The 23,998-nt window shown below is 37.1% G+C and overlaps 1 protein-coding gene across 4 annotated transcripts in view; it reads left to right on the forward strand.

Moving 5' to 3' along the window:
* Positions 1-1,208: 1,208 nt before the first annotated feature.
* The window catches only part of UPF2 (UPF2 regulator of nonsense mediated mRNA decay), a 96,946-nt gene continuing 74,156 nt past the window's right edge, over positions 1,209-23,998 (forward strand). For 2 of the 4 annotated variants that reach the window (XM_019710276.2, XM_074324983.1), the window contains exons 1-4: positions 1,210-1,363; positions 6,195-6,574; positions 9,786-10,565; positions 20,198-20,358. In XM_019710276.2, coding sequence (XP_019565835.1) covers positions 6,213-6,574; positions 9,786-10,565; positions 20,198-20,358 — 1,303 coding nt within the window. In that variant the 5' untranslated portion in view covers positions 1,210-1,363; positions 6,195-6,212. Of the gene's footprint in view, positions 1,364-2,321; positions 2,417-6,194; positions 6,575-9,785; positions 10,566-20,197; positions 20,359-23,998 lie in introns of those variants that run through there. The other 2 variants (XM_074324984.1, XM_074324982.1) reach the window with 2 other exon arrangements.

Raw genomic sequence — 23,998 nt, forward strand, 5'->3', positions numbered from 1 at the left:
CTACATAGAGGCAATGTGCAAAAGCTGAATGAAACGGAAACTTACACCTGTCTCAAATAGCTGAGGTTGGTAGCAGCTCCTTTTGTGGGCTTGGAAATCGGGTGGGGCGATTTCAAGCAAGAATCAAGACCAGTTTTGCACCTTTGTTTCTTTGGCTCTTGACCAGCCAAAGCCGTCTGTACCACCACCCAGTCGGGTCATGTTGGCAGATCCTTGTCCTGTTTCCATAAAAGTCGGAGGCCAGAAGCACAAATTTAGCAGTTTAATAGGGAGTCAGTTGTGTGGATAAGCTGATGCCTATTTAAGACTGGTTCGCATTCGGAAGTAATGACAAGACTAGCTAATTTTTTAAACTAGTTCTTTCATTCAATTAACTCAGGAAATCATTCCATTGTAATTTAAAATTTTTATTTGCTATAACTGGGTACTAAGAGCTGCATGGGAAAAGCCTTGATTCTACTTCACTCTGAAATATTTTCATGTTGAACACCTAAAACTGCTCTTGGAAATTCCCCCACGGGACTTTTGTAGTCTTTCCAGGGCACTCTTAAATATAGACCCATTCCTAACCAACTCCTACCTTCCCCACCAGCCATATTCTTTAGCTTCTCCAGTTTCCAATCTCCAAAATCTTCAACCTCAACCCTCGAATTAGTCCAATCAAACTTTCCCTTCTTAGACCTCTTCCTTACATTCGCTCCAGGAAACTCCCATGAGAATCACGTGGCCAAACTTGTCCTCAATAGCGCTCCGTAACTCTCCTACTGTTCCACCGCCCTTCCTTACCTCCTGTTGGCTCCGCCCCGCCCATTCTCGCTCCCCCCCCCGCATAGTGCCTGCGCCTGCGCATCTCCAATTCAGGCGCTTTCCCTTTCCTGGCGACCAATCCACTTCCTGCCTACGGCCCTCGGAACCCTCCTCCCCTCGCTGGGGCCCTGGCTCGAGGTGCTAGTTGTGGCTGCCCTATTAATTGCCTGCGTGAAAAATTCCCTCCTCTCACCGAGTGGGCAATTTGAACCAGCCGCTAAGTGCGTGGCACCTCTCTGATCCTTTTCTCGCGATTCGCCACCCCGGAGCTAAGTTAAAGACATCGGTATGTCGAGAGGTGGGAGACCCGGATTGTTTTCGATTTGGCAATCGCGCGGACAGCTTCTTCCTTTCCACCTCCCTCCGCCCCGCCCCCACCCGCAGACCAGCCGCGCTGGTGAGTGGCGGGCGGGCGGGCCGGAGGGCGGAGGGAGGAGGGGGAGCTGAAGGAAGGCGGGCCCTCGGCTGCGAGATAGGTGGGGGGAGGGGAGGGGAGAACCCGAGCGCTGGAGTTGGTGCTGGGAAACCCGGGGCTAATGTTGACAACAGGCTCGAGGTGAGTACCGGGTAGCCTCCTTCCCCTCCGCTCCAACGACGGGGAGGAAGCGCGGCTGAGGGGCACCGGCCTGGACTCCTAATCCCTGGGGGACCTAAGAGACGACTCCTCACCCCAGCGCTCCGGGGGCGGCAAGCAGTAGACGGACCGCGGGTTCAGCGTCGTCCTCCTCAGACCCCTTTCTTGGAGGCTCCCACCAACGCGGGAGCCTCCGGCCAGGGGCAGGCATGAGGGGCGGTAGAGGGGGCGCCTGCCCCACATGCCCCGGCTGGGCCTCGGGGCTGGAGGCGGGGAGGCTGCCGTGGCGGGGTGAAGGTGTTTGGGGGTGTGGAGAAGAGCGCGGGGAGGTTGGGGAAAGCTTTTCGGGAGCCGAGAGGGAAGCAAGGGCGAGGAAGTGGGGAGGGTGCGTGTGTGGGAGGATGTGGAGCGGGGAGACCAGCCTGAGAGTGTCGGTCTTCGGTGGAAGGCAGCCCCTCGCCACCGTGGGGTGAGAAGTTAGGGTTGGGGCAAGGATGGCTGGCGAAGGTGACCGTGGAGACCCGCAGGAAGGGGAGTTTGTTGGGGGCAGCGTGTTAGATGTAGGAATGTGCAGCCGAGAGCAGGGGTTTGTGGGAGATGTGTGTGTAGGGGAAGGGGTTTGCGTGTATGTGGGAGCGGGGGGCATAGATGACTTGGTTTACTTCTTTTTAATCTCATAGGCTGGTGGTTCTTCACTTTGCCTTCATCCCAAGGTTCCTAGTGCCCTCTTGTTAGTATTGCTCAACTAAGGAGACGATCGCAGGATATTTGGTCTCCAGGTTGGCCAAGCAGACCCCGCTCACAGGCTTGGGGTACACACTGGACCGGACCTTCAGCTCTTTTTGTGTTTTAGGGCTTAGGCGTAGTGAAGCATCAGACTAAAGTAAGGTGTTTATAAATATTGTACAACTCATCAAGAAAACCATTTTTGAATGAGTCTTTTAAACTATGGACGTTTTTAAAGTCGAATTCTGGAAAATAATGCCCCTATGTGGTTCTGCCCTTAGAACATTTTGAATAATACAGAATTAAAAGGTAAACAGCATTCTCTTACTCTGGTGTGTTTTCAGAGCAGTATGATTGTGATTTCATACAGAGTCCATATGGTACTTCGCAAAGAAATACCTTTAAAAGGGAAACACCCTTTTCTCTGCGCTCTGTCCTCCAGTACACTCCTTTGGTACCTGTTTTCCTAGTAAAGTCGTTTTACTTTTCTTTTGGAATTCAGAGTATATTTAGAAAACCAAATAAAACATAAAGCCCAAGGGCCAGGACACTATTTTGGGAGCTAGAAAGATGGTTTTAAAGCATGGCTTCCTTTTAAGGACTCTCTGTATATAATTGTACTCAGTAAAATAATTTGTAAGAGCTACTCATATTCCAATTAAAAGATCACTAATTTTTATCTGCATTACTTTGAGATAGAATCTATTTAAAGTTCTAGTCTTAAAAAACTTTTGGAAACACTTTAGATAAAATGAAGCATGGATTTATTAAAATAATTAAAAGGATTTTAGCATTTCATTAAATATAATTTAATGCTCAGCTTAAGTTTTTTTGTTGACATAATACAAATGCATACTGATATGAGTCTTGTTTTTATATTTCCTTTGGCTTTTTAAATCAGGGTCAGTGAGAAAGAGCATTGGACAGTGAGTCTTGACCCAGTCACTGAACTAGTTGTATAATTTTGGAAGGTCACTCTTCTGTTGCTCCTCAATTGAGAATTGGAGTAGATAAAAATCTAGTGGCCTTCTCTCTAAAAATCTTCTCAGTATTCTATATGAATGAATAAACATTTATTGAATGCCTCCCTCATGCTAGCTTCTATGCTAGAAGTTTAAGAACTCTGTAAGAGAGGTAACAGTGTCTCCATTTTGTCAACGAATAGACTCAAGGAAGTTGTTGCCTAGTTTCCACAGCTAGCTGGTTGCAGAGTTGGGATGCAAACTTCAAGTCTGTCTCACTTGAAACCCATATTGTTTTCACGTTGGCATGGTTACTTTTGCATGAATCCTTAGATTTTCATCCTATTTTTTGTTCACTGAAATTTGGTTCCAAGTATACTTTGGGTATATGTTTGTGATACAAGGATGAAATGAGTCAAAGAAGATACCAAGACTTAAGGGTGTTATTGAGAATCTGTTTTATGCTCTAGAACGGGATCTAATTCATGAGTGTCTACTACAGTTTGATATAGTAGGCACTTAAAATTTATTTCATAAATGAAGACTAGAGAGTCACTGGGAGACTCTGTCGAGTAATAAATGATGATCCTTTATAAACTTGTCAGATTTCAAGTGAATTTCTTAATGTTTTAACAGAACTTTATATCTAATTCTATCTTCATAAATGAGATAAGAAGATTTACATTAATTGTAAATTTTGATGCCATTTTTTAAATTGTCAGAGAACTGTATTTCCTTGTATTGCTGAAATGTTTGTTGATGCTTAATATCAGAAAATACAAATTCTATATAAACATTTGTTTTGCACATGACAAATATCCCTAAATAAGGTTGTATTGTTACCTTAGGAGTTATCTCATCCCCATACAGTTTAGCTAGAATCTGCCAACAATAAAAACATAACGTAAAAACTGCTTAGCCATTATCAGGGACTCTTTCTACTCTGAGATACATAATTCTGTGATTTTTCTTAGTATCTATAAAGAAGTCTTCCAGTTTACCACTTGGTACTCTCAAGGTTCTTAATAACTTTGGTTAAGGGTATGGGTTCAGATTCCATCTCTGTCACCAGCTTTGGAGGCCTTGGTCAGGTTACTTGGTCAAGTCTCTGTTTACACATTTATAACATAGGGAAAATAATACCTACCTCATAAAGATTTTAGTATTAAATGAGATAAAGTATATAAGATGTTCACTATGGACCAGTGAATGGTAGCTATTAGTATCCTCTCTTTTGAAAGTTTGCTTGCTCTTTAGGGCATGATATTTTCACATTCAAGGTGGCTATTTAATTGAAACTGTATAAGAACTGATAACTACACTTCACAGATAATATAGATGTTAATACTGTCTTGCCATTTAAATAAGTAGTTATACTCTTTTATATTTCAATGATTCCTTAAACAGAATGAACAGCCTTTTTTTTGGGGGGGGGTGTCTGTATTCCACCACGAGGGTTAACTAGAGACTGGGTATTACTGTTTAAATAAATGCATAGAACGTACAAGGGAGAGTAAGAGAGTAGAAGAGAAAAGGGGGAGAGAAGAAGTGACAGAGAAGATACAGACTGGCATGTGCCTCCAAAAATTAAAGTGCCTCTACTGACCTAGGTTGTCGTTCTGTGATAAGATTTTATTAGAGTGAAGAAATAAAAGCTTCATGTGTTAGTAAATAGTACAGTATTTATTATTGCAAATGTTTTATTTGTTGACCTAGTTTTTATTGCTGTAATTCAAAACTTATATTTGAAAATATTTAAGAATAGTGTGTGTGTAGTTTTTAATAAAAAACTAGGAAGTTTAAGTAGTCTATATTTTTTCAATAGAAAGTATCTTGATTTTCTTACACAACTTTCAGATGATTTAGGAGTTAAAACATGAAGTACTGTCCATAAAATAAATTACATCAGAAACCTAGTTCTAAGTAGAGAAATTTAATTTTAGAAATGAAAAATCCTGAATTTTGCTGGGAAATACAATTTTTGTTCTCAAGTTTATTTCCAGCTGACTGTATAAAATAAAGCCTGTGTGATAGACCAGTGCTAGCCTATAGACTTTTCTGTGGTGATATCTGCATGTCTGATTTGGTAGCCACTGGCCACATGTGGATTGAGTACTCAAACGTGAATAGTGACCGAAGAACTGAATTTCAGCTTCTGTTTAATTTTAATTAATTTACATGTAAGTAGCCACATGTGGTTAGTGCAGTGATTTTTGACTGGTGGCTATGTTGTCTCCAGGGGACATTTGGCAATGTCTTCAGTCATTTTTGGTTGTCAAAACTGGGGAGATATTACTGGCACCTACTGGATAGAACTGCTAAACTTGGTATAGTGCATATAATAGTGTTACCCACCCTATCACACCTCCTAGCCCAAACCCAAAAAACACTTATCTTGCCCAAAATGTCAATAGTGCTAAGTCTGAGAAACCCTGGGCCAGGGCTACTATATTGGCAGATATACAACAGGATATACAGATTTTATACTTACCATATTTACTTATACATTAATTTTGACTAACACTAATGAAAAGATTAATCTAATTTGAGATAGTTGACAGTTTTTTTGTTTGAAAGTTTGGTAAGGTTAGAAGAATGAGTCTTCTGTTGTCTGTTTTTGTTAGTTGGTTTCTAGGAGCCAAGAACTTACTTATGCTTTAACTTAAATACTTTTGCTGAATATTGTCTGAAATAGTGTCACCAGCATCTCTTATCTGATGTGAAGTGTTGGGGTTAAAACTGTTACATGCTGAATATGATACATGTTCTCTGATACATGCTGAAGTATTCATGATTAAATGACAGGTCGTTGTGGAGTTGATAATGGTTGAATTTGGGTGATGAATATATGCAGTTTCCTTATATTGTACTCTATACTTTTGTTTGTGTTTGAGTTTTTCCTTAATGAAAAGTAACTTAGATATAGTCATGACTAATAATGATAGAATGTGGAAAGTGACCAATAAATTATCTTTTCACAGAAATAGTATTCATTTTGCATGCATTTAATCTCTCATAGTTGTCAAGTTGCATTAATATGTTCTGTTTAAAAAAAAAAAAAGTGTCACATCACTAAAAAAAAAAGTCACCGCATCTACAATACTGACATTCTTTTATTCTTACAGATTGTCCTGGGTAACATAATGCCAGCTGAGCGTAAAAAGCCAGCAAGTATGGAAGAAAAAGAATCTTTGCTAAACAACAAGGAAAAAGACTGCGGTGAAAGGCGGCCAGTGAACAGCAGGGAGAAACCAAAAGATGAGATCAAGCTCACTGCCAAGAAGGAGGTTATTAAGGTCCCTGAAGATAAAAAGAAGAAACTGGAAGAAGATAAGAGAAAAAAAGAAGATAAGGAACGTAAGAAAAAAGAAGAAGAAAAGGTGAAGGTAGAGGAGGAATTAAAGAAAAAAGAGGAAGAAGAAAAAAAGAAACATGACGAAGAAGAGAGAAAGAAGCAGGAAGAGCAGGCAAAAAGGCAGCAAGAGGAAGAAGCTGCCCAGTTGAAGTAAGAACGATTATTTTAACGATTGATGTGAAGGTGGAAATATTTTGTTTTAGAAAAACAGTGTTTGAAATAAAATTTTCGGGGTGCAATTCCTTAAGAGTTGGGAGTATCTTAATTTACGTATTCTCTTAGCTTCACTGATTAGAGGCATGCTTGCCGTGCTTTAATTCTTTGAATTAAATAATTGTAGTCTTTAATAAATGTTTTTTGACGTATAGGATAATCTGGATTGTATTTTAAAACTTTTTTTCATGGAATAATACTCTCTCTCTTTAAGTTGAAAATCTTAGTTGTTAATGGTTGCTATTTGTAGAGTCCTTATTATGTGCCAGGCACTAGGAATGACATCAGTACATGTCCTTAAGGAAGTCCTAATGAAGTAAGTTTTATGATCCTCATTTTACAGATTAATGAAACTATTGTGCCTGAGGTCACAGTGAACAGTGGAGCACTGGGATTGGAAGCTAGGTTGGGCTGCCTTTAAAACCTTTGTTCTTAAGTACAATTCCATGATGCCTCTCATTCTTTATCTAAATTTATTTTTAACCTTGTAAATCTATGCAAGTAATATAAAGTGGTGATAAGCAAGGTAGTCAGGAAGACTGCTAGGATGGAGCTTAAATGAGTTACTGAATAGCATGAGCTCTTTACATACATAAGTTAAAAAGCTGTTTGCAAACATGAATTGCCATGGATCTGTACAACATCTCGGCCTCCTACCTTCTTACCAAAGTTCTCCTTTAGTACAATACCTCTATTTTTAATGAGGAACTGGACCCTGAAGTCTGGAAGGCAATAGTAGTGTATTCCAGTTTTGAAATATTCAGAAACATGATTTTTGAGAGTTTCTTGCTTATTTTATGTTTCACCTTTTTTTTTAACTCACAAGGATACCCAATTTCACTTTTTAACTTTTGCCTTCCCTCCCCTACAGTGCAAAGAGCTTAAAAAAAGAAAACAAACAAACAAACAAACAAACCAAAACCCCACCTTTTTATTGGGAAAAATTCAAACATGCAAAAAACAAAATGGAATAATGAACCAATCTGTCCGTGCTCCCCCCCGCCCCCCCCTTTTACCCAGCATCAACAATTAGCCACTTTTTTCCACCTGGAGTATTTTAAATCATCACGTTATTTCGTCTGTAAACATTATATATCTTAAAGTGTTTTTAATACAGATGAGAATTGAGTTAATGCCTATGTATATACACACGCATGCACGTACACACACACACACACACACACACACACACAGTGCACTCCTACCTGAGTTATAGTTTCTTCAAGTATACACTCAGTGTTACTCCTGTATTTGTGTGTGGCTGGGAGACTTCCGAGATACACTCACATGTCCATGTTCCCAGTGATGGATGCACCTCTCTGTTAATATATTGTGGCTTTTAGTGGGGGAAAAACCCGTAGAATTATAGGGTAGCCCAGGGATGGTTGTCTCAGAAAGATGAACATCTACTTTTAGAAATACATATTTGAAAGTGCGTATTTTGGTATCTTAGAAACCTCAAAGTCAGATTGTACATCCCCCTGCCTCCTGCCCAAGTTATTTTACTACTTCTGCAATTTAAACATGTTTCATCTTTTTAGTAGAAATATAGGTAGATTTGTTTTTAACTATTCTTTTCAGGGTAAACTGAGTTTGTTAACCTTTTGTTAAAGTGCTTTTATTCTATAGTTTTCTCTGGTTCCTATCCAAATTTTTTCAATTACACTTGAATTTTAAGACCCAAATGTAGCAAGGTAACTTTATTAAAGCTTTGGTTGATTCTAAGTGTGGGAAAATGGTACTTAACATCTCAAAACATTTTTAATACATTCTTTTATATTGCTTATTCTTTAGCTAAAGTGTTCTTTGTGGACAATTTTTTTTCTGTTTTCCCAGTGCTTTTATCTGTTTTAGGTTTTAACAAGGTGTGATCACAAAATACAGTGAATGTTTAAATAAAAAAAAGTATTACAGTGAAAGACACATTGCCATTAATCCCCCTCAAAATACTTTCCCGCCCTTTGAACATATTCCATCATTCTTGCCACTTTCTGAAGCAGTGCTGGAAGTCCTCTTCTGTGAGTGCCTTTAGTTGCGCTGTCCTGGCTGCCTTGATGTCCTGAATCATTTTGACTTTGAGGAAGAGCCAGAAGTCGCATGGTGCCTGATCCAGTGAATAAGGTGGCCGAGGACGCACCGTACTGTTTTTATTTGACAGAAATTGCTGTACCAGAAGCGATGTGTGACACGAAGGCTTTCCTCTGTGATCAAACAATATGGTGAAAGCTGCTGCCGAGTGCCATCCAACAGAAAGGCAGGGATCTTCAGTATGGGAAGCGGTGCATGGAACCTTAGTAACAGTGTGACAAGTTTCAACTTGTTCGGTATAGTCATTTGGGTGTGAGCTACGGTTGAGAGAAGGTGTGTTTTAAAGTGTGCTGTAAATCATACTCCATCATGACAACGCTCAGTGTCACACTTCGGGTATATGGCAATTTCTGTCAAATAAAAACATTATTTGTCCTCACCCACCTTATTCACCACACTGGCACTGTGCGACTTCTGGCTCCTCCCCAAAGTCAAAATGACCATGAAAGGAAAATGTTTTGAATCAATTCAGGACATCGAGGCAGCCATGACAGTGCAACTAAAGACACTCATGAAAGAGGACTTCCAGAACTGCTTCAGAAAGTGGCAAGAATGATGGGGTAAGTGTGTTCAAAGCGAGAGGGAGTATTTTGAGGGGGATTAATGGCAATGTGTCTTTTACTGTAATAATTTTTTTTTATTTAGACATTCACTGTATTGTTTGATCACATCTTGTATATCCTTCACAAGCATATTTGGTATATTTTGTATTAAGCATCGTGTGTTTTATCCATTTATTTTTTTGAGCCTTATTGATGTATAAATGATAAAAGTTTTATCCATTTAGCTTGCCAGCTGGCAAAATGATTTTTAATGTAGTTATTCAGAATCCTGTGCTTTACCACATGTGTCATTATCAGTGTACTGGGTTTTTATTAAGTCATTAATAAAATGTCTTTAAAAGTGGTGGAAGTTTCTTTTGCATCTTTCATTTAGCTTGGATTCTAATGTTTATGTGATTACTTTTTCATTGGCTTTCTCTTATGGGATTTGGCAATGATGCTTCAAAATATACAGGGTATTTTACTTACTTAACTTTTTTTTTTTTTAATACATATAGAGAGAAGGAGGAATCCCTTCAGCTTCATCAGGAGGCTTGGGAACGACATCAGTTAAGGAAGGAACTTCGTGGCAAAAACCAAAATGCTCCAGACAATCGACCGGAGGAAAATTTCTTTAGCCGACTAGACTCAAGTTTGAAGAAAAATACCGCTTTTGTCAAGAAACTAAAAACTATTACAGAACAACAGAGAGACTCCTTGTCCCATGATTTTAATGGCCTAAATTTAAGCAAATACATTGCAGAAGCTGTAGCTTCTATTGTGGAAGCAAAGCTAAAAATATCTGATGTGAATTGTGCTGTGCACTTATGCTCTCTCTTTCACCAGCGCTATGCCGACTTTGCCCCGTCACTTCTTCAGGTTTGGAAAAAACATTTTGAAGCAAGGAAAGAAGAGAAAACACCTAACATTACCAAATTAAGAACTGATTTGCGTTTCATTGCAGAATTGACAATAGTTGGGATTTTCACTGACAAGGAAGGTCTATCTTTAATCTATGAACAGCTAAAAAATATTATTAATGCTGATCGGGAATCCCATACTCATGTTTCTGTGGTGATTAGTTTTTGTCGACATTGTGGAGATGATATTGCTGGACTTCTACCAAGGAAAGTAAAGAGTGCTGCGGAGAAGTTTAATTTGACTTTTCCTCCTAGTGAGATAATTAGTCCAGAGAAACAACAACCTTTCCAGAATCTTTTAAAAGAATACTTTACGTCTTTGACCAAACACCTGAAAAGGGACCACAGGGAGCTACAGAATACTGAGAGACAAAACAGGTGATTTTCAAATGTTTCTCAGAATTGAGAATGTATTTTGGAGCTCATACTTAAAAATGTTTAAAGTCTTCATGCTACTGAAAAAACTTGTGGAAAAGGGCTCATTGCAGGTGATTTCTTAACATTCCAGGAAAATTGCAAAGTGTTAACAATCTAAGTACTCATGTTTAAATGTGAGTCTACCATAGATGTTGTTTCTGATTTTAAAAGAAATCTGGCAAGTACATGGTGATTTTTTACTTTGTGAATTTGTTTTCTTCCTGTGATTTAAAAACTCCTTAATGTGGAGGGATAAATTTTCTTTTTCTGTTATTTATCTGCTATTTTTCTGTGTGTTTTGCTATTCCCTCTCTATAACGGGTTTGCTTTCATTGTTTTATATTTTAATTTATTGATGTCACTTGATACTTGCTCTTTTTAAAAAAGATGGGTCGTTCATTATCAGTGATATTTTAGATCAGAAATTTGGAAAATAATGTATCAAATTAGCTGTGAAAAAATTTCTTAAGTGCAACTATGTAAAGTGCATTTACAGGAGGCTTTCTCCTGGGGACAGCCATTTAAAATTCTAAAGAAATAATGTATGTGCCCATGATAATTAGTGAAGACACCTGATGCAGGGGCCACCTTTGATTGTTACAGAATACTATAGACTACTGCGTAGTATCTGTACCTAGGAGGATTCAACAAACTAGAAGTTGACGTAGTAGTTGGTGGCCATTAGGTCAACTTTTATGGAGGGTGGACGTGGAGGAGGGCTGAGGGTACAGAAAGGAGGCGGCAGCAGTAATCTTTGGCTGAGTACTTTGCAATCATTTAAAGTACATGGTTGGAAGTTTGAAATTGCTATTGATCAGGAATTAATATGGGGAGTACACTCTTCTATTCTCATAAGTCTGCACTGGGAAAGACTGGTTTAAGTAGTTACCAGTAGAAGGTGATTAACGTAACCAGAAGAGAAGACTGACAGTGTATGCCAGTACAGTCAGTACGAGACAGGTGCAGACTGTACGGCTGAGGGCCTCTCAGAGGTAAGCGTTTACGATGGCGACGGTCTTCCTCAGTGTTTCTGAAAAGAAAAAAAGAATCCTTGTTTTGTGCTTTTGAGTAGTGAGGACTGTTTTAAATCCATTACATAATTAATAATAGGTTAAAAAGGAAAACAGCAGTCCTCTTAATATTTCTCACATATTTAAGGTTTTTAAAATTAAGATTTACATAGTGTTTCGTCATTTTCCTTGTCTTTTCCCTTTCCCCCTATGTTCTACCTCATACATCACAACTGATTTTATAAGTCTGCTTTGATTTTTAATAGCTGCTTTAAGGGTTTTGTGTGTGTGTTTGCTTTTGATTGGCCACATAGATGCTCAGGGTAGAGATTAAATCATTGTAATCTAATCACCCTTCTAGTGCAGGAATCCATGTTACAGGTTATCTGACAGATAAATTCTTCCTCTGAAAACCTCCAAAGGAGTTGAGTGCTCTGTACCATTCCAATATTGGACACACGTTATTTCCTAGGAATTCAAGCGGAAATTTAAATCCCCATAAATGGTTACCTTTGATTTACTTCTTTTTTTCTGCTGCAGATGGACTAAAGCTACTGAAAGTGGGGGTCCATGACCTGTTTACCTGTTCACAGTGAATTAAGTATAGAAACTGAGACTAAACCTTCAGACATGTGTATGGCAATTTTCCATTGTCATGATATTGTTACTGTATTTTGTGAAAGTGTCTACAATGACTGGAAAAAATTATTCCTTAATTACAGGTAGTTTGAGAAGCACTGGATTCCCTTTCAGATATGACCCATGGTTATATCTCAGATACTTGCAGAGTGCCAAGTTGTTTCACTTTCGTATTATGTTCTTTCGGGTAAAGGCCTGCCTTTCTGTTTGATCCGTAATTCCAGACACTTCACTGTCCTTGGGACATTTGTGTTGGATGTTTCTTTTCTGCCTAGGACCTAAAATTCCATTAGTTTTTATACCTGCCCTGTCATTCTTTTGACTTTTTGTTAGGCGTGTATATACCGAAAGCCTAATTTCTCAAATGAAGTGCTACCAAGCCAGTTCTTCACCTTGAACTAGTGAAATAATTTTTTAAACCTAATTACAGACTTTTTTACCTCTTTTAATCTTTAGGTGCTCTTGGCATATCATTTTGACCTAATGATAATTTTGAACATTGATTACATGTATATTGTTAATTGTATTTATCTACTGGTCACTTTCAGCTTCATAAGCAAAAGTTCCATTCTTTCATTATTCAAGCCACTGATGAAAATTTTGAACAGAATATAGTGTTAAAAGCTCGGCTTTGTGGACTTTCTCTAGAATCTTTTACTCATTTTAATACAGAACTATTAACCCGTGGTTATTAGAGCAGGGTATTTACCTAGTGTGAATTGACCTTAGCATTGTAGCAGTCATTCTGTCATGGGAGACTTCACTTAGATGTAATAATTTGGGGGATGTGAGAATCTTAATCACAGTGTGGAAAATAATTGGCATTTGGCTTAAATGACTCATGCCTTAGGATGGCTTCATTTTGAGCGGCTTCATATTGAAGTGATTTAAATACCTGACTGAAGAAAAAGAAATGAGAAATGGATTACTGCAGAGACCCTACTTGGCCTGTTAGTCTCTTTACTTATAAGAAGGCACAGTACAGTTAAAATGACCATTTTCTAACATTTTCTCCCAGTCATTATCCAGTAGGTGTTTTGAGGTTTTTGCTGCATGATAGGAATAAAATCATGGGGAGTAGTTTTTCCCAGTAAGATTTCTCCCGCATGATAATGCTAATATGTAAGTGCCAAGCTAGTGGATATTTAAGACTCACATGTAGTTGAATTACTTTGAGCCTTTATACAATATCTTGATAATGATTTAAAGAAAAATCAAATACACTATATTTTCAGTCTGTAAATCCCAAATGCTCTTGGTTACTTTAATTAGCTTGGGAAGTGGCACTATTTGTTCTTAGAGGTTGTGAAGTTAGTCTATACTCGAAAAGTCTATACTTACAAATCCATTCAACCAGTTTGAAAAAAGAGTAATAAAATCTCTGGTATTTTCTTAAAGACACTGTAATGAATGAGTGAAGACAGAGACTGAGATGAACGAAGTCTTACCTGTTCTTTTCTCACGCTATCTGGGCTGATACCATAGGTATTAGATGGCTAGTTCTGTTTCTAAGCCCCTGAGGGGTTTAGTTATAAGCAAGCAGTACAATACTCTAGTTGGGGGAATTCTCATAAATTTGAATTTATAAGCTTTTTGTACTTAAAATAATTTTTTTAAGTACATTTTGGTTAAGTGATCTGGGCAGTTAATAATTAATATTTACACATTTTAAAACATCATCTAGTAATATTTACCAATTTAGAGTTTAGAGCTTTACTTCTTGGTAGGTTTTGCTTTTTATTACGTTTAGTGCTCTTTATACTTGAAATGCTTTGTACTTTGAGATATTATTCTTATAGAGGTAATACTACCTAGTATTTTTTTGGCATTTAATAAAAATTTGTTGCAGAAATGATTTAATTTTCATTAGATATAACTTAATCTTAATTGTGTAACAGAGTTTGTTTCTCGGAGCATAGTAGAATCATGAATTCAGCTGTTAAGTCAGAATTTTTGCTTGAATAATTCTGAAGCATCTTAATTCCCTTTTTTTTTTCTCTAATTGGTGGGAGTGGTGGCAAGTTTCTCTATTCAGTATTGGTAAATTACAACCTTCATGATTGCATACTCAGTCCGGCAGCAGTAAGTGATTTGCTCTAAGGTTTAGTTAAAAAAAAAAAGTAGAATGTAGGCTTCCTCCTCCACTGTTAATAAAATTAGGGCTTTTTTTTTTTTTTTTTAAAGATTTTATTGGGGAAGGGGAACAGGACTTTATTGGGGAACAGTGTGTACTTCCAGGCATTTTTTCCAAGTCAAGTTGGTTGTCCTTTCAATCTTAGTTGTGGAGGGCACAGCTCAGCTCCAGGTCCAGTTGCCGTTGCTAGTTGCAGGGGGCACAGCCCACCATCCCTTGCGGGAGTCGAACTGGCAACCTTGTGGTTGAGAGGGCGCATTCCAACCAACTGAGCCATCCGGGAGCTCAGTGGCAGCTCAGCTCAAGGTGCCATGTTCAATCTTAGTTGCAGGGGGCAGAGCCTACCATCCATTGCGGGACTTGAGGATTTGAACTGGCAACCTTGTGGTTGAGAGCCCACTGGCCCATGTGGGAATCGAACCGGCAGCCTTTGGAGTTAGGAGCATGGAGCTCTAACCGCCTGAACCACCGGGCTGGCCCAAATTAGGTTTTTTTTAAATTAATGCAAATTTATGAGACATTACTCTACCAATGTTGAATCTTAAAAATGCATTAACCTAAAATTAATGTCTCTTTTACCTTTCACTTTCCTTCTAGGTAAGTGTACTTTGCCTTTACAGGTAAATTTGATAAATTGTGTAGTATTTAAGCACTATTAAGATGTTATATGGTTGTGCTTTAGAATTAGGTTCTAACAATTTTATAAGTGCTCTAAAATTATTACCTCCTTCCAGATAGTCTCCAATTTTGTTTCAATGACTTAGATATAGTTGTTTAATAAATATTTGATTGAGTACAGTTATGCTTAACTATACTCTAGTGTCTTTTCACACAAGATTAAAAGACAATCCATAACCAAATTCTAAAATGAAACGAAAAGAAAATGTAAGATAATTCTCAGGAAATTTAAGTAATTCTTGGAAAATTTAACATTTTGACAAAGGACATTTGACAAAGGAGATGAAAAGTAAAACCTAGTAGTTTTTCGTGGGTCTGCTTCATGTTTACTTTTTCAAGATTTAGCCACGTGTTCTGTGTTATTTTGCGTGACTGCATAAGGTTAAAGCTAAAATGGATTTTCTGTTTTCTTGCCAAGATTTTTTTTCTTTTTTAATTTGGCTAATAGTAGATCAGAATAGTACTTGGCATTGAAGTTGTTGCCTTTTCAACAGTGGACCCTGCTTTTTTTTTTTTTTTTGTCATGAAAATACTGTTTTACATTGATACGGTACATTGCATGTATGATCTCAATTGATTTCACAGTACCCGTGAAAGAAATACCTCTGTTTTGAAGGTGATAGATTAGATTTAGGGATTAAAGAGCTTGCGCCCAATGTGACTTAGTAGCAAGTGACAGAATCAGGTTCTTTCCTACCTCCTTCATGCTGTATATTTTCACGTCTTCCATAACACTCATCCTCGTCTGCATTTAGTACTTGTTTTGTAAGTGTCTAGTAAAAACATTAACCACTCAGTACTTACCAAGTCATAGCCAAACAAAAAGAGAATATAAAACTAGCACCTCAGTGTGGGAAGGATTACCTTTGGTAAATGCATTGGAGAGACATTCTAATTTCAGAATAAAGTACCAAATGGATAGTTTTACTCTAATTTGGGAGGCAGTACAGTCTAATAGTTATGAGCATGGACTCTGAAGCCAGACTTGCTTGGGCTCAAGCCTTAGATCTGTCTCTTACACATTCTGTAATTTTGGGCAAATTGCCTTACACCTCTGCTTCAGTTTTCTTTTCTGTAAAATGGGATAACAATAGCACTGCACTTCTGAGGTAAAGAAAGGTAAACGATGCGGTGAATGAATTCTTTATTAAGTGTGAAAGCACTTAATAAAAGTATCTGGCACATTGTAAGTATACAATAAATGTTGGTTCACTCTTAATATATTGCCTAATTCTTTTTTAGCAAGACTTTTAAATGAGAATTTCTCTTTATGCCTTTTCATGATTTTGAAAATTTGTATGCTAAGTTTGTCCATAGCTTATTTTAAAAGTTCATTTTTTAAAACAATACAGAACAACAATAAATTATAAATAAAAAATAGCAAGAAAATCAAGCAATAATAAAAATGGAAAAAAGAAAAACAAAACAAAAATGTTTCTTAATACTAGAGTTTTTTTGAGGCATTTATGATTTTATGAGATAATAATGCTTGATTCAAGAATGGACAATGATGGTTTCTGTCCGCTTTACAATATTAAATTAGTAATATTAAAACACTCCAGAAATCAAGGATTGATGTACCTTAGGGGTGCTTCCAGACAGTGAGATCACTTATATTGGGTAAAGGAGGTCTACTTTGTTGTATTTTTATTATAGTGAATATGACTTTGAAATTAATATCGTTTTCTTGCTTTTCATATGTTTAAAATGGTGCCAGTACCTCCCTATTGTATAGTGATATCACGAGAGGGAATGAACGCCTTTCTTTATAGTACATTTAATAGTGATACTAACTTGTTTAACTCCAGTTGTGGTGGGGATTGGCAAACTGGCCCACAGGCCAGGTTAGGCTCACCACTAGTTTTTGTACAGCCAGTGAGCTAAGAATGGTGTTTACCTTTTTAAATGGTTGAAAAAATCAAAAGAATATTTTGTGAAATACTAAAATTATATGAAGTTAAAATTTCAGTGTCCATAAATAAAGTTTTATGGGAACATATTCACACTTGTTTAAGAATTATCTGTGCTTTTGTGCTATAACAGTAGAATTAAGTAGTTGCAACAGACCATATGGTCTGCAAAGCCTAAAATATTTATCTGGCCCTCTGCAGGAAAAGTGTGCTGACCTCTAATATATGGCAGTTTCAAAAGTATGGCTTCAGTTCAACTTTCTGTAATAGGTGTGCTTCTGAACAGATTGTAATTAAAATATGTGATGAATCATATCTTCAGCTTGAGTTTGCATAGTGATATATTCCCATGGAGTTCACATAAGAAATGTTGGTGAGATTTATACTGATGTACAGAAGAGGTACTCTGGTCAAATGTGCCATGTAATGTTTAGTCCCCTCATGCAGGTCTTCTAAAAAAATTTAATCAGACTTTTCCTATGGGCTTCATAAAGTTAGAAAAAACTGACATACATAGCACACATTCACTAAAAAATGTTTCATTTTAATTTCATTAGAACCTCGAAATGATTTCTAGGGATTTTGAATGTTTAGGCAATTGATGTTATTTCTCTGCTTGAAGTTTGTAGTCTTAACTACATGCTGTGGTTTAGTCAGATGTTTAGTAAATGTATATTAAATAAATGGTCAAGGAAAATCGATGTGACTGTATAAGTTTTTTGCGTAACAGAACTCTCCTAATGCCATTTCATTGGTATCCTGTACTTCTTACCAAGTTCTTAGTGTAAAATACAGTTAGAAAACCCAAAATCTAGGCTTTTTTCTTGGGAACTATTATCACTAGATAGTAACCTAAACGTGTATAAATTAAGTAGTTAGGTAAATTAGTACTGTTAAAAAATTTGATCAGGGAGTTGAGGTTTGTGGGAAGACAGAGTATCTCTGAAGCTTCCAAGTTTTATATTTATTCTAGGAGTACTGGAAAGGAACTGGAATGCATACAAAGAAAACTATCATAGAATTAAATTACTTTTAATTGACCCAGTGCAAAGTTCCAGGCAAATGTTTGAAAGTGAGTTTAATATTGGAAAAGGAGTGTTCATTTTCTTTTCTAATAAAATAGTTGTCACCTTGCTATTGCTTATATACTATAAGTCCTTAATGAATATTGTAAAACCTAAAACTGGATGTATGTTCTTCAGATGACCAGAATGTCAGAAATTGTTAGAGAAATATGTTCCAGGCTACATTATTTTGAGATATTTTTCAATTTCTTTCCAAGTACTGAAATAATTTTGCGTCTTAATTGTCATTAGAAGTTTTTAAATCCTTTAAAATTATTATTATCCCTTTTAACGTAATTTGCTTCAGAGTAGACTCCTAACTTTTTATTAACATTTTTCCTAATAATTGTAGAACATTTTAGAGTACCCTACTTTTGAGTAGTATTTGTTCAAATCATGTAGTCATTTAATTTTAATGGCTTTTTTTAACTTCAAAAATGACATTCTAATTGAAAATTCTAACAGGCTCATTCAAAGTATGTTAGTCATTTCTTTCATGGATTGAATATTTTTAAATGCTTTGGGTTTTTTATTTAATTTTTAAAATTTACTGATAAAACTTAACCGAAAGAAACTTTGTTTTCGCCTGTAAAAGTAGTGTGAAATAAATGTGTGCAGAGAGAAAGACACTGCACTTTAATGACAGTGATTTTAGAGAAATACTTTTTTTTCTACATTATTATGGATAAGCTAGTTTGATATTTTACTGATCTGTTCGTAGAATGATGTGGTCTATATTTAAATCATAAGAAAACGAGTGATAGTTTCTCATTTTAGATCTTAATGGACCAGATTTGGTGGGGGGAAAGATTGAGTTAATGAACAGTAACTGATCTATACATTGATTGATTTTGTGCTTATTATAATGGGAACTGATATGCCTAAAATAAAAAATGTACTTTGGAATGTTAATAGCATTTAAACAAAAGTTTATATGGGTAGTAATGGAGTAAGATGGGAAAGTTTGGAAATTGTTCCAAATAAGCAGTGACAAATAAGTATAGGCATGTTTTTTGTATTTTATTTTCTGTAACTTAAAAAGGTATCACACACACACAAACCCTCTAATTCATTTTCTTCCCTATTTCTAAGAAAACTCAAATGACAAGGGATAAAAAAACTTCTAAGTATTTTGAAAATGACTTAATTTACAATTTATAATAGATTTTTTGAAACCTATGTTGTATTTGAGTTAGGGTTTATAAATGTTAAATGTTATACTGCTACATAAATATTTAGTTGTAGAAAAAATTGGATCCAGTTATAGACATCACACCTATCTATACAAATATAGTAAGACTTTTACTTGAATTTATACATTTTGAAAAGTTAAAATAGTTTTGCATTTCTAATTGTGGGTGGCTTACTAGTGAACTGTTTGCAGAGTGGAAGAGAAGTTGTGTCCTCTGCTCCGAGAGATGGCCTGGCCTTGATTCCGTGGGTCGCACAGTTCATATTAGTTAAATGGGTAAATAACCAGTGCCTGCAAATTGAGAACTAGCTGTATGGAAGATATGGGCGTTTTCAAAAGATAATCTTGATTCAAATCATTGTGAAAGTTTAAAGATACTGATTCTTTCTGTAACCTGTTGTTTTTTGAAAACTAACTTGTCGAGGTATGTTAACTACTGTTTCCCCAAAAAGACCTAGTCGGACCATCAGCTCTAATGTGTCTTTTGGAGCAAAAATTAATATAAGACCCGGTCTTATTTTACTATAAGAGTGGCTCTATAATATAATATAATACCAGCTCTTATATAATTCAAGACCAGCTCTTATATAAGACCGGGTCTTGTATTAATTTTTGCTCCAAAAGATGCATTAGAGCTGATGGTCCGGCTAGGTCTTATTTTCGGGGAAACACTGTATTTTTGGTTAACTATGTCTGAGGGGAGTATGGCTGTAACAAAAGACTTAAGTGATTTTTTTATTGTGGCATATTATTAAATTTTATATTTCTGCAGGCATAGGTGAATTTGATTATACAAATTTAAATTTTCAGATACATCTTGAAAGTGTTAAAAATATGTTGAAGAAGATTATGCTAATAATAATCTTGTGTGATAAAATCAAATTTTATGGAACATTCCTAGTGTAATAATATATGATCACATCTATTTTGATAAGATTATCAGATTATTTCATCATTTGTTTATAGGCGTATTCTACATTCTAAAGGGGAGCTAAGTGAAGATAGACATAAACAGTATGAAGAATTTGCTATGTCTTATCAGAAGCTGCTGGCAAATTCTCAGTCCTTAGCAGACCTTTTGGATGAAAATATGCCAGATCTTCCTCAGGACAAACCAACACCAGAAGGTAAGATATCCTTAAAAAAAACAACACTGTGGTTTTTTAGTAAGTAACTATCACTTATCTTTAGTCCTGTCAGATGTGTATTGTTTTGAATGATGTATTAAATTTTTATTTAGGACTAAAGCTTACCTTGCAGTTTTGTGAGATAAATTGTTTATCATTTTGTGAGATGAGTTGTTTTCCATATTATTTCAAAGGTGTTTTAAACTTCCTTTTTGATTGTCCTTAAGTTGGTGAGATTCCTAATATATTACTGTAACCTGTCATACCAACTACTTGGTAAAATAATTATATGTATGTTATGTAGATAAGTGTTAATAAATTATTAATCTTAAAACTATCTGGCAATCCTATTTACTTAAAAGTCTTAACAGTGAAGTATTTGTGTGTGTTCTGTGCTGTTGAGCTGGCTCTGACTTTTGACCCTGTGAATGAGTGAGTGACGTGCAGTGTCCTGTCCTCAACAGCTCTGCTGAGCTCCTGTGGACGCATGTCTGCGGCTGCTTTTATGGACACGATCCATTTCGTATTTGTTTTTCCCCGTGCTCTTCTTGTCTTTTCCAGAGCATCCTGCCTTCTCACGCCAAAATAGGGCAGCTTCAGCTCTGTCATTTTTGCCTCCAGCCATGTTTCAGGCTTAATGTGCCATAGGATCCACGAGTTCTTTCTGGTGGTTCAGGGCTATTGTAGAGCCCTCCTCCAACACCATATTTCAAATGAATCAATGTTTTCCTGTTGGCCTTCTTCACTGTACAACCTTCTCATTTGTACATTGTCATTGGGGACACGAGGGTGTGGATGACCTTAGCCTCGGCCTGTAATGACACATTTTTGCTCTTGGTGATCTTTCCTGATTCTTCCATCCCTGTCCTTCCGAGTCTCAGCCTTCTCTTGATTGCTTGGCTGCAGTCTCCATTTGAATTGATGACTGAATTAAGGTAAGCAAAATCTTTAACAGTTTAAATTGTCTGCATTAAAGTTGTGTATTTCTTCTGTGGTCATGATTTTTGTCTTGATGTTCAAATGTAACCCTGCTTTGGCACTTTCTTCTTCCACTTTCATCAGAGTTGTTTCAGATAATTGCTACTTTCTGCCAGTAAGATGGTGTCATCTGCATATCTTAATTTCCCACCAATTTTCACTCCTCCTTCCTCTGAATCTAGCCCAGTTTTTATTCTGCCAATTTTTAATCTTCTTTCCTCTGGATCTAGCCCAGTTTTTCATATGATATGTTCTACGTACAGATTAAACAAATAGGAAGAAAAAATGCACCCTTGTCTGACACCTTTGCCTACAGGAAACCATTTTGTCTCCATATTCTGTCCTGACAGTGCCCACAGTGCAAGTTACACATCAGGACTGTCAAGTGCACGCCCGTTGCTTTCAGAGCAGCGCGTAGCTTTTCATGATCCGCGTAGTCAGAGGCTTTACTGCAGTTTATAAAACAGACGAACCTGCTCTGAAATTCTTTGGAGCGTTTGAATCCAGCTTGACCATCCAGCATTTCTTGCTCCATGTGAGGCAGCGGCCTTTGTTGTATCGCCTTGTGCATCACTTTACTTAACGTGGGAAATTAGAGCAATGCTTCTATCGTTACTGCAGTTTTGGGCATCTCCTTTCTTGGCAGTTGAAATGTGTACTGAACGTTTTCAGTCTGTAGGCCGTCGTTTGTTTTCCATTTGTTGACATGTTAGGATTTTGACAGATTTAGTCTGTGTGGTATGAAATAATTGCATCATTATTGCATCTACCTCTGGTAATGTATTTTCAATACTTTCAGAGCAACTTTCACTCATTTTCTATAATGACAGGTTCTTCCTCATAGGAATCCTCTTCAAAAGTATCTCATCCTTTTGTTTCTTTTATATAGATTTTCAGTATACTCTTTCCACCCTTCCTTTTTTTTTCTCCTGGCCATATAATGTGCTTCCTCATTGGTCATTGGCGTTCCTAGCCTAGGTTTGAATTTCTCTTTTATTTTTTGAATCTTCTGGTAGAGATCTCTTGTTTTTCCTTTATTGTTATTCTCTTTTATCTTCTTACATTGACTAGTATAATAGTTCTCTTTATCTGATAATCGTTGAAAACCTGCATTCAGGACTAACTCTGCTTTTGTCACCTTTTGCTTTTGCCTCTTGCCTGTCTCTAACAATTTTTAGTGCTTCCATCACCCATCTTGATCTTTCTTTCCTTTTCACTTTTGACATTGTCTTTTCATATTCTTTGCTAATATTTCTAGTTTCAGTCCACAGTTGTTCTAGTTCTCAGTCAGTTAGGTTTAACAGTGAAAATCTGTTTTTACGTGGACTTTAAATCCATCAGGAATGTTACGTACATTATATTTCTTCTAGAGCTCTTCTTCAGCTTTACTTTGTTGTTTGTTTTTCACAGTTTGTGGTCAGTACCACAGTCTGCTCCTGGTCTTGTTTTGGCAGGGAGAATACAGCTTCTCCATCTCCTGCTCTCAGTGACACAGTCTGTCAGACTTCTGCGTTGGCCAGCTGACGATGTGCATGGACAGTCATCTCTTGGGTTGTTGGAAGTATGTGTTCGTGATGGACAAGTTGTGGGCTTCGCAGACATCTACAAGCCAATCTGCTTCATTTCTGACCCCTAGTCGAAATTTTCCAATGACAGTTGATTCTACTTTATTTCCTACTTTTGCGTTCCAGTCACCTCTAATTTTTTATCAGCATGTCTTGTTTTGGTGTGTGATCAATTTCTTCTTGGATATTTGCGTAAAAGCTTTCAATTTCATATTCTTCAGCCTCTGTAATTGGAACACAGACTTGAATACTTGAATGATGGTTATTGGTTTTCCTGGAAGTCTGATTAATAATATTTGCTCAGATCTTAGATTGTAGCCCATACCTTCCCATGCTACAATTTTCCTCAATGTTAAAGCCACTATGTTTCTTCTGAGTTTGTATTTCCAAAGTAGAACACTATGGCTGCCTGACTGGAAATGTCCCATTCCAGTCCATTTTAGTTCGCTAAAACCAGGCACTGCAGTGTTTAGACGTTATTCCTTGCTTTACAATTTCCAGTTCACCTTGATTCATGCTTCTTAGGTTCCATGTATATGTGGTGCCGCATCTCACTTTCCTTTTGCCTGTGAGCGCAGTAGCTGCTAGATGTCCTTTCAGCTTTGATCAAATTGCACCATTAGCGACAGTTCTGTTCGTACTTATTCTCTGCTCTTCCCCAGTAACTGAGTGGTTTCCAACCCGGGAGTCTCATCTTTCAGCATTATCTCATATTTCATTTTGGACTGTCTCATTAGAGGGTTTTCAAGGTAAAAGGAAAGATTGACAAAAAAGAAAAAAGCAAGTGCAGCAGTGGTTTACTACTGCCTTCTGCTGCTGCGCAGTGTGTGGGTCCAAACCACATGTGCCGGGTCTGTGGTGTCTCAGTCGCCAAACACAGAGACGTAAGGGCCCCTGTGGGTGTTTGTAAAGCATCCTTTTCTAATATAAGAAGGTGCTTTGTATTTTACATCCTCAGTTAGAAATTCCTATTGTATACTGTGCATGTTTTATTCTACTTATATGTAATCATGTACATAATTTCTAATTTTTGTATCTCCTGATTAATGAGCCTCAAACGTTTTAATTTGTTTTAATTGAAGTTTATTGGGGGTGAC

Source organism: Rhinolophus sinicus, linkage group LG02 (genome assembly GCF_036562045.2).
Source record: "Rhinolophus sinicus isolate RSC01 linkage group LG02, ASM3656204v1, whole genome shotgun sequence".
Lineage (NCBI taxonomy): Eukaryota > Metazoa > Chordata > Mammalia > Chiroptera > Rhinolophidae > Rhinolophus > Rhinolophus sinicus.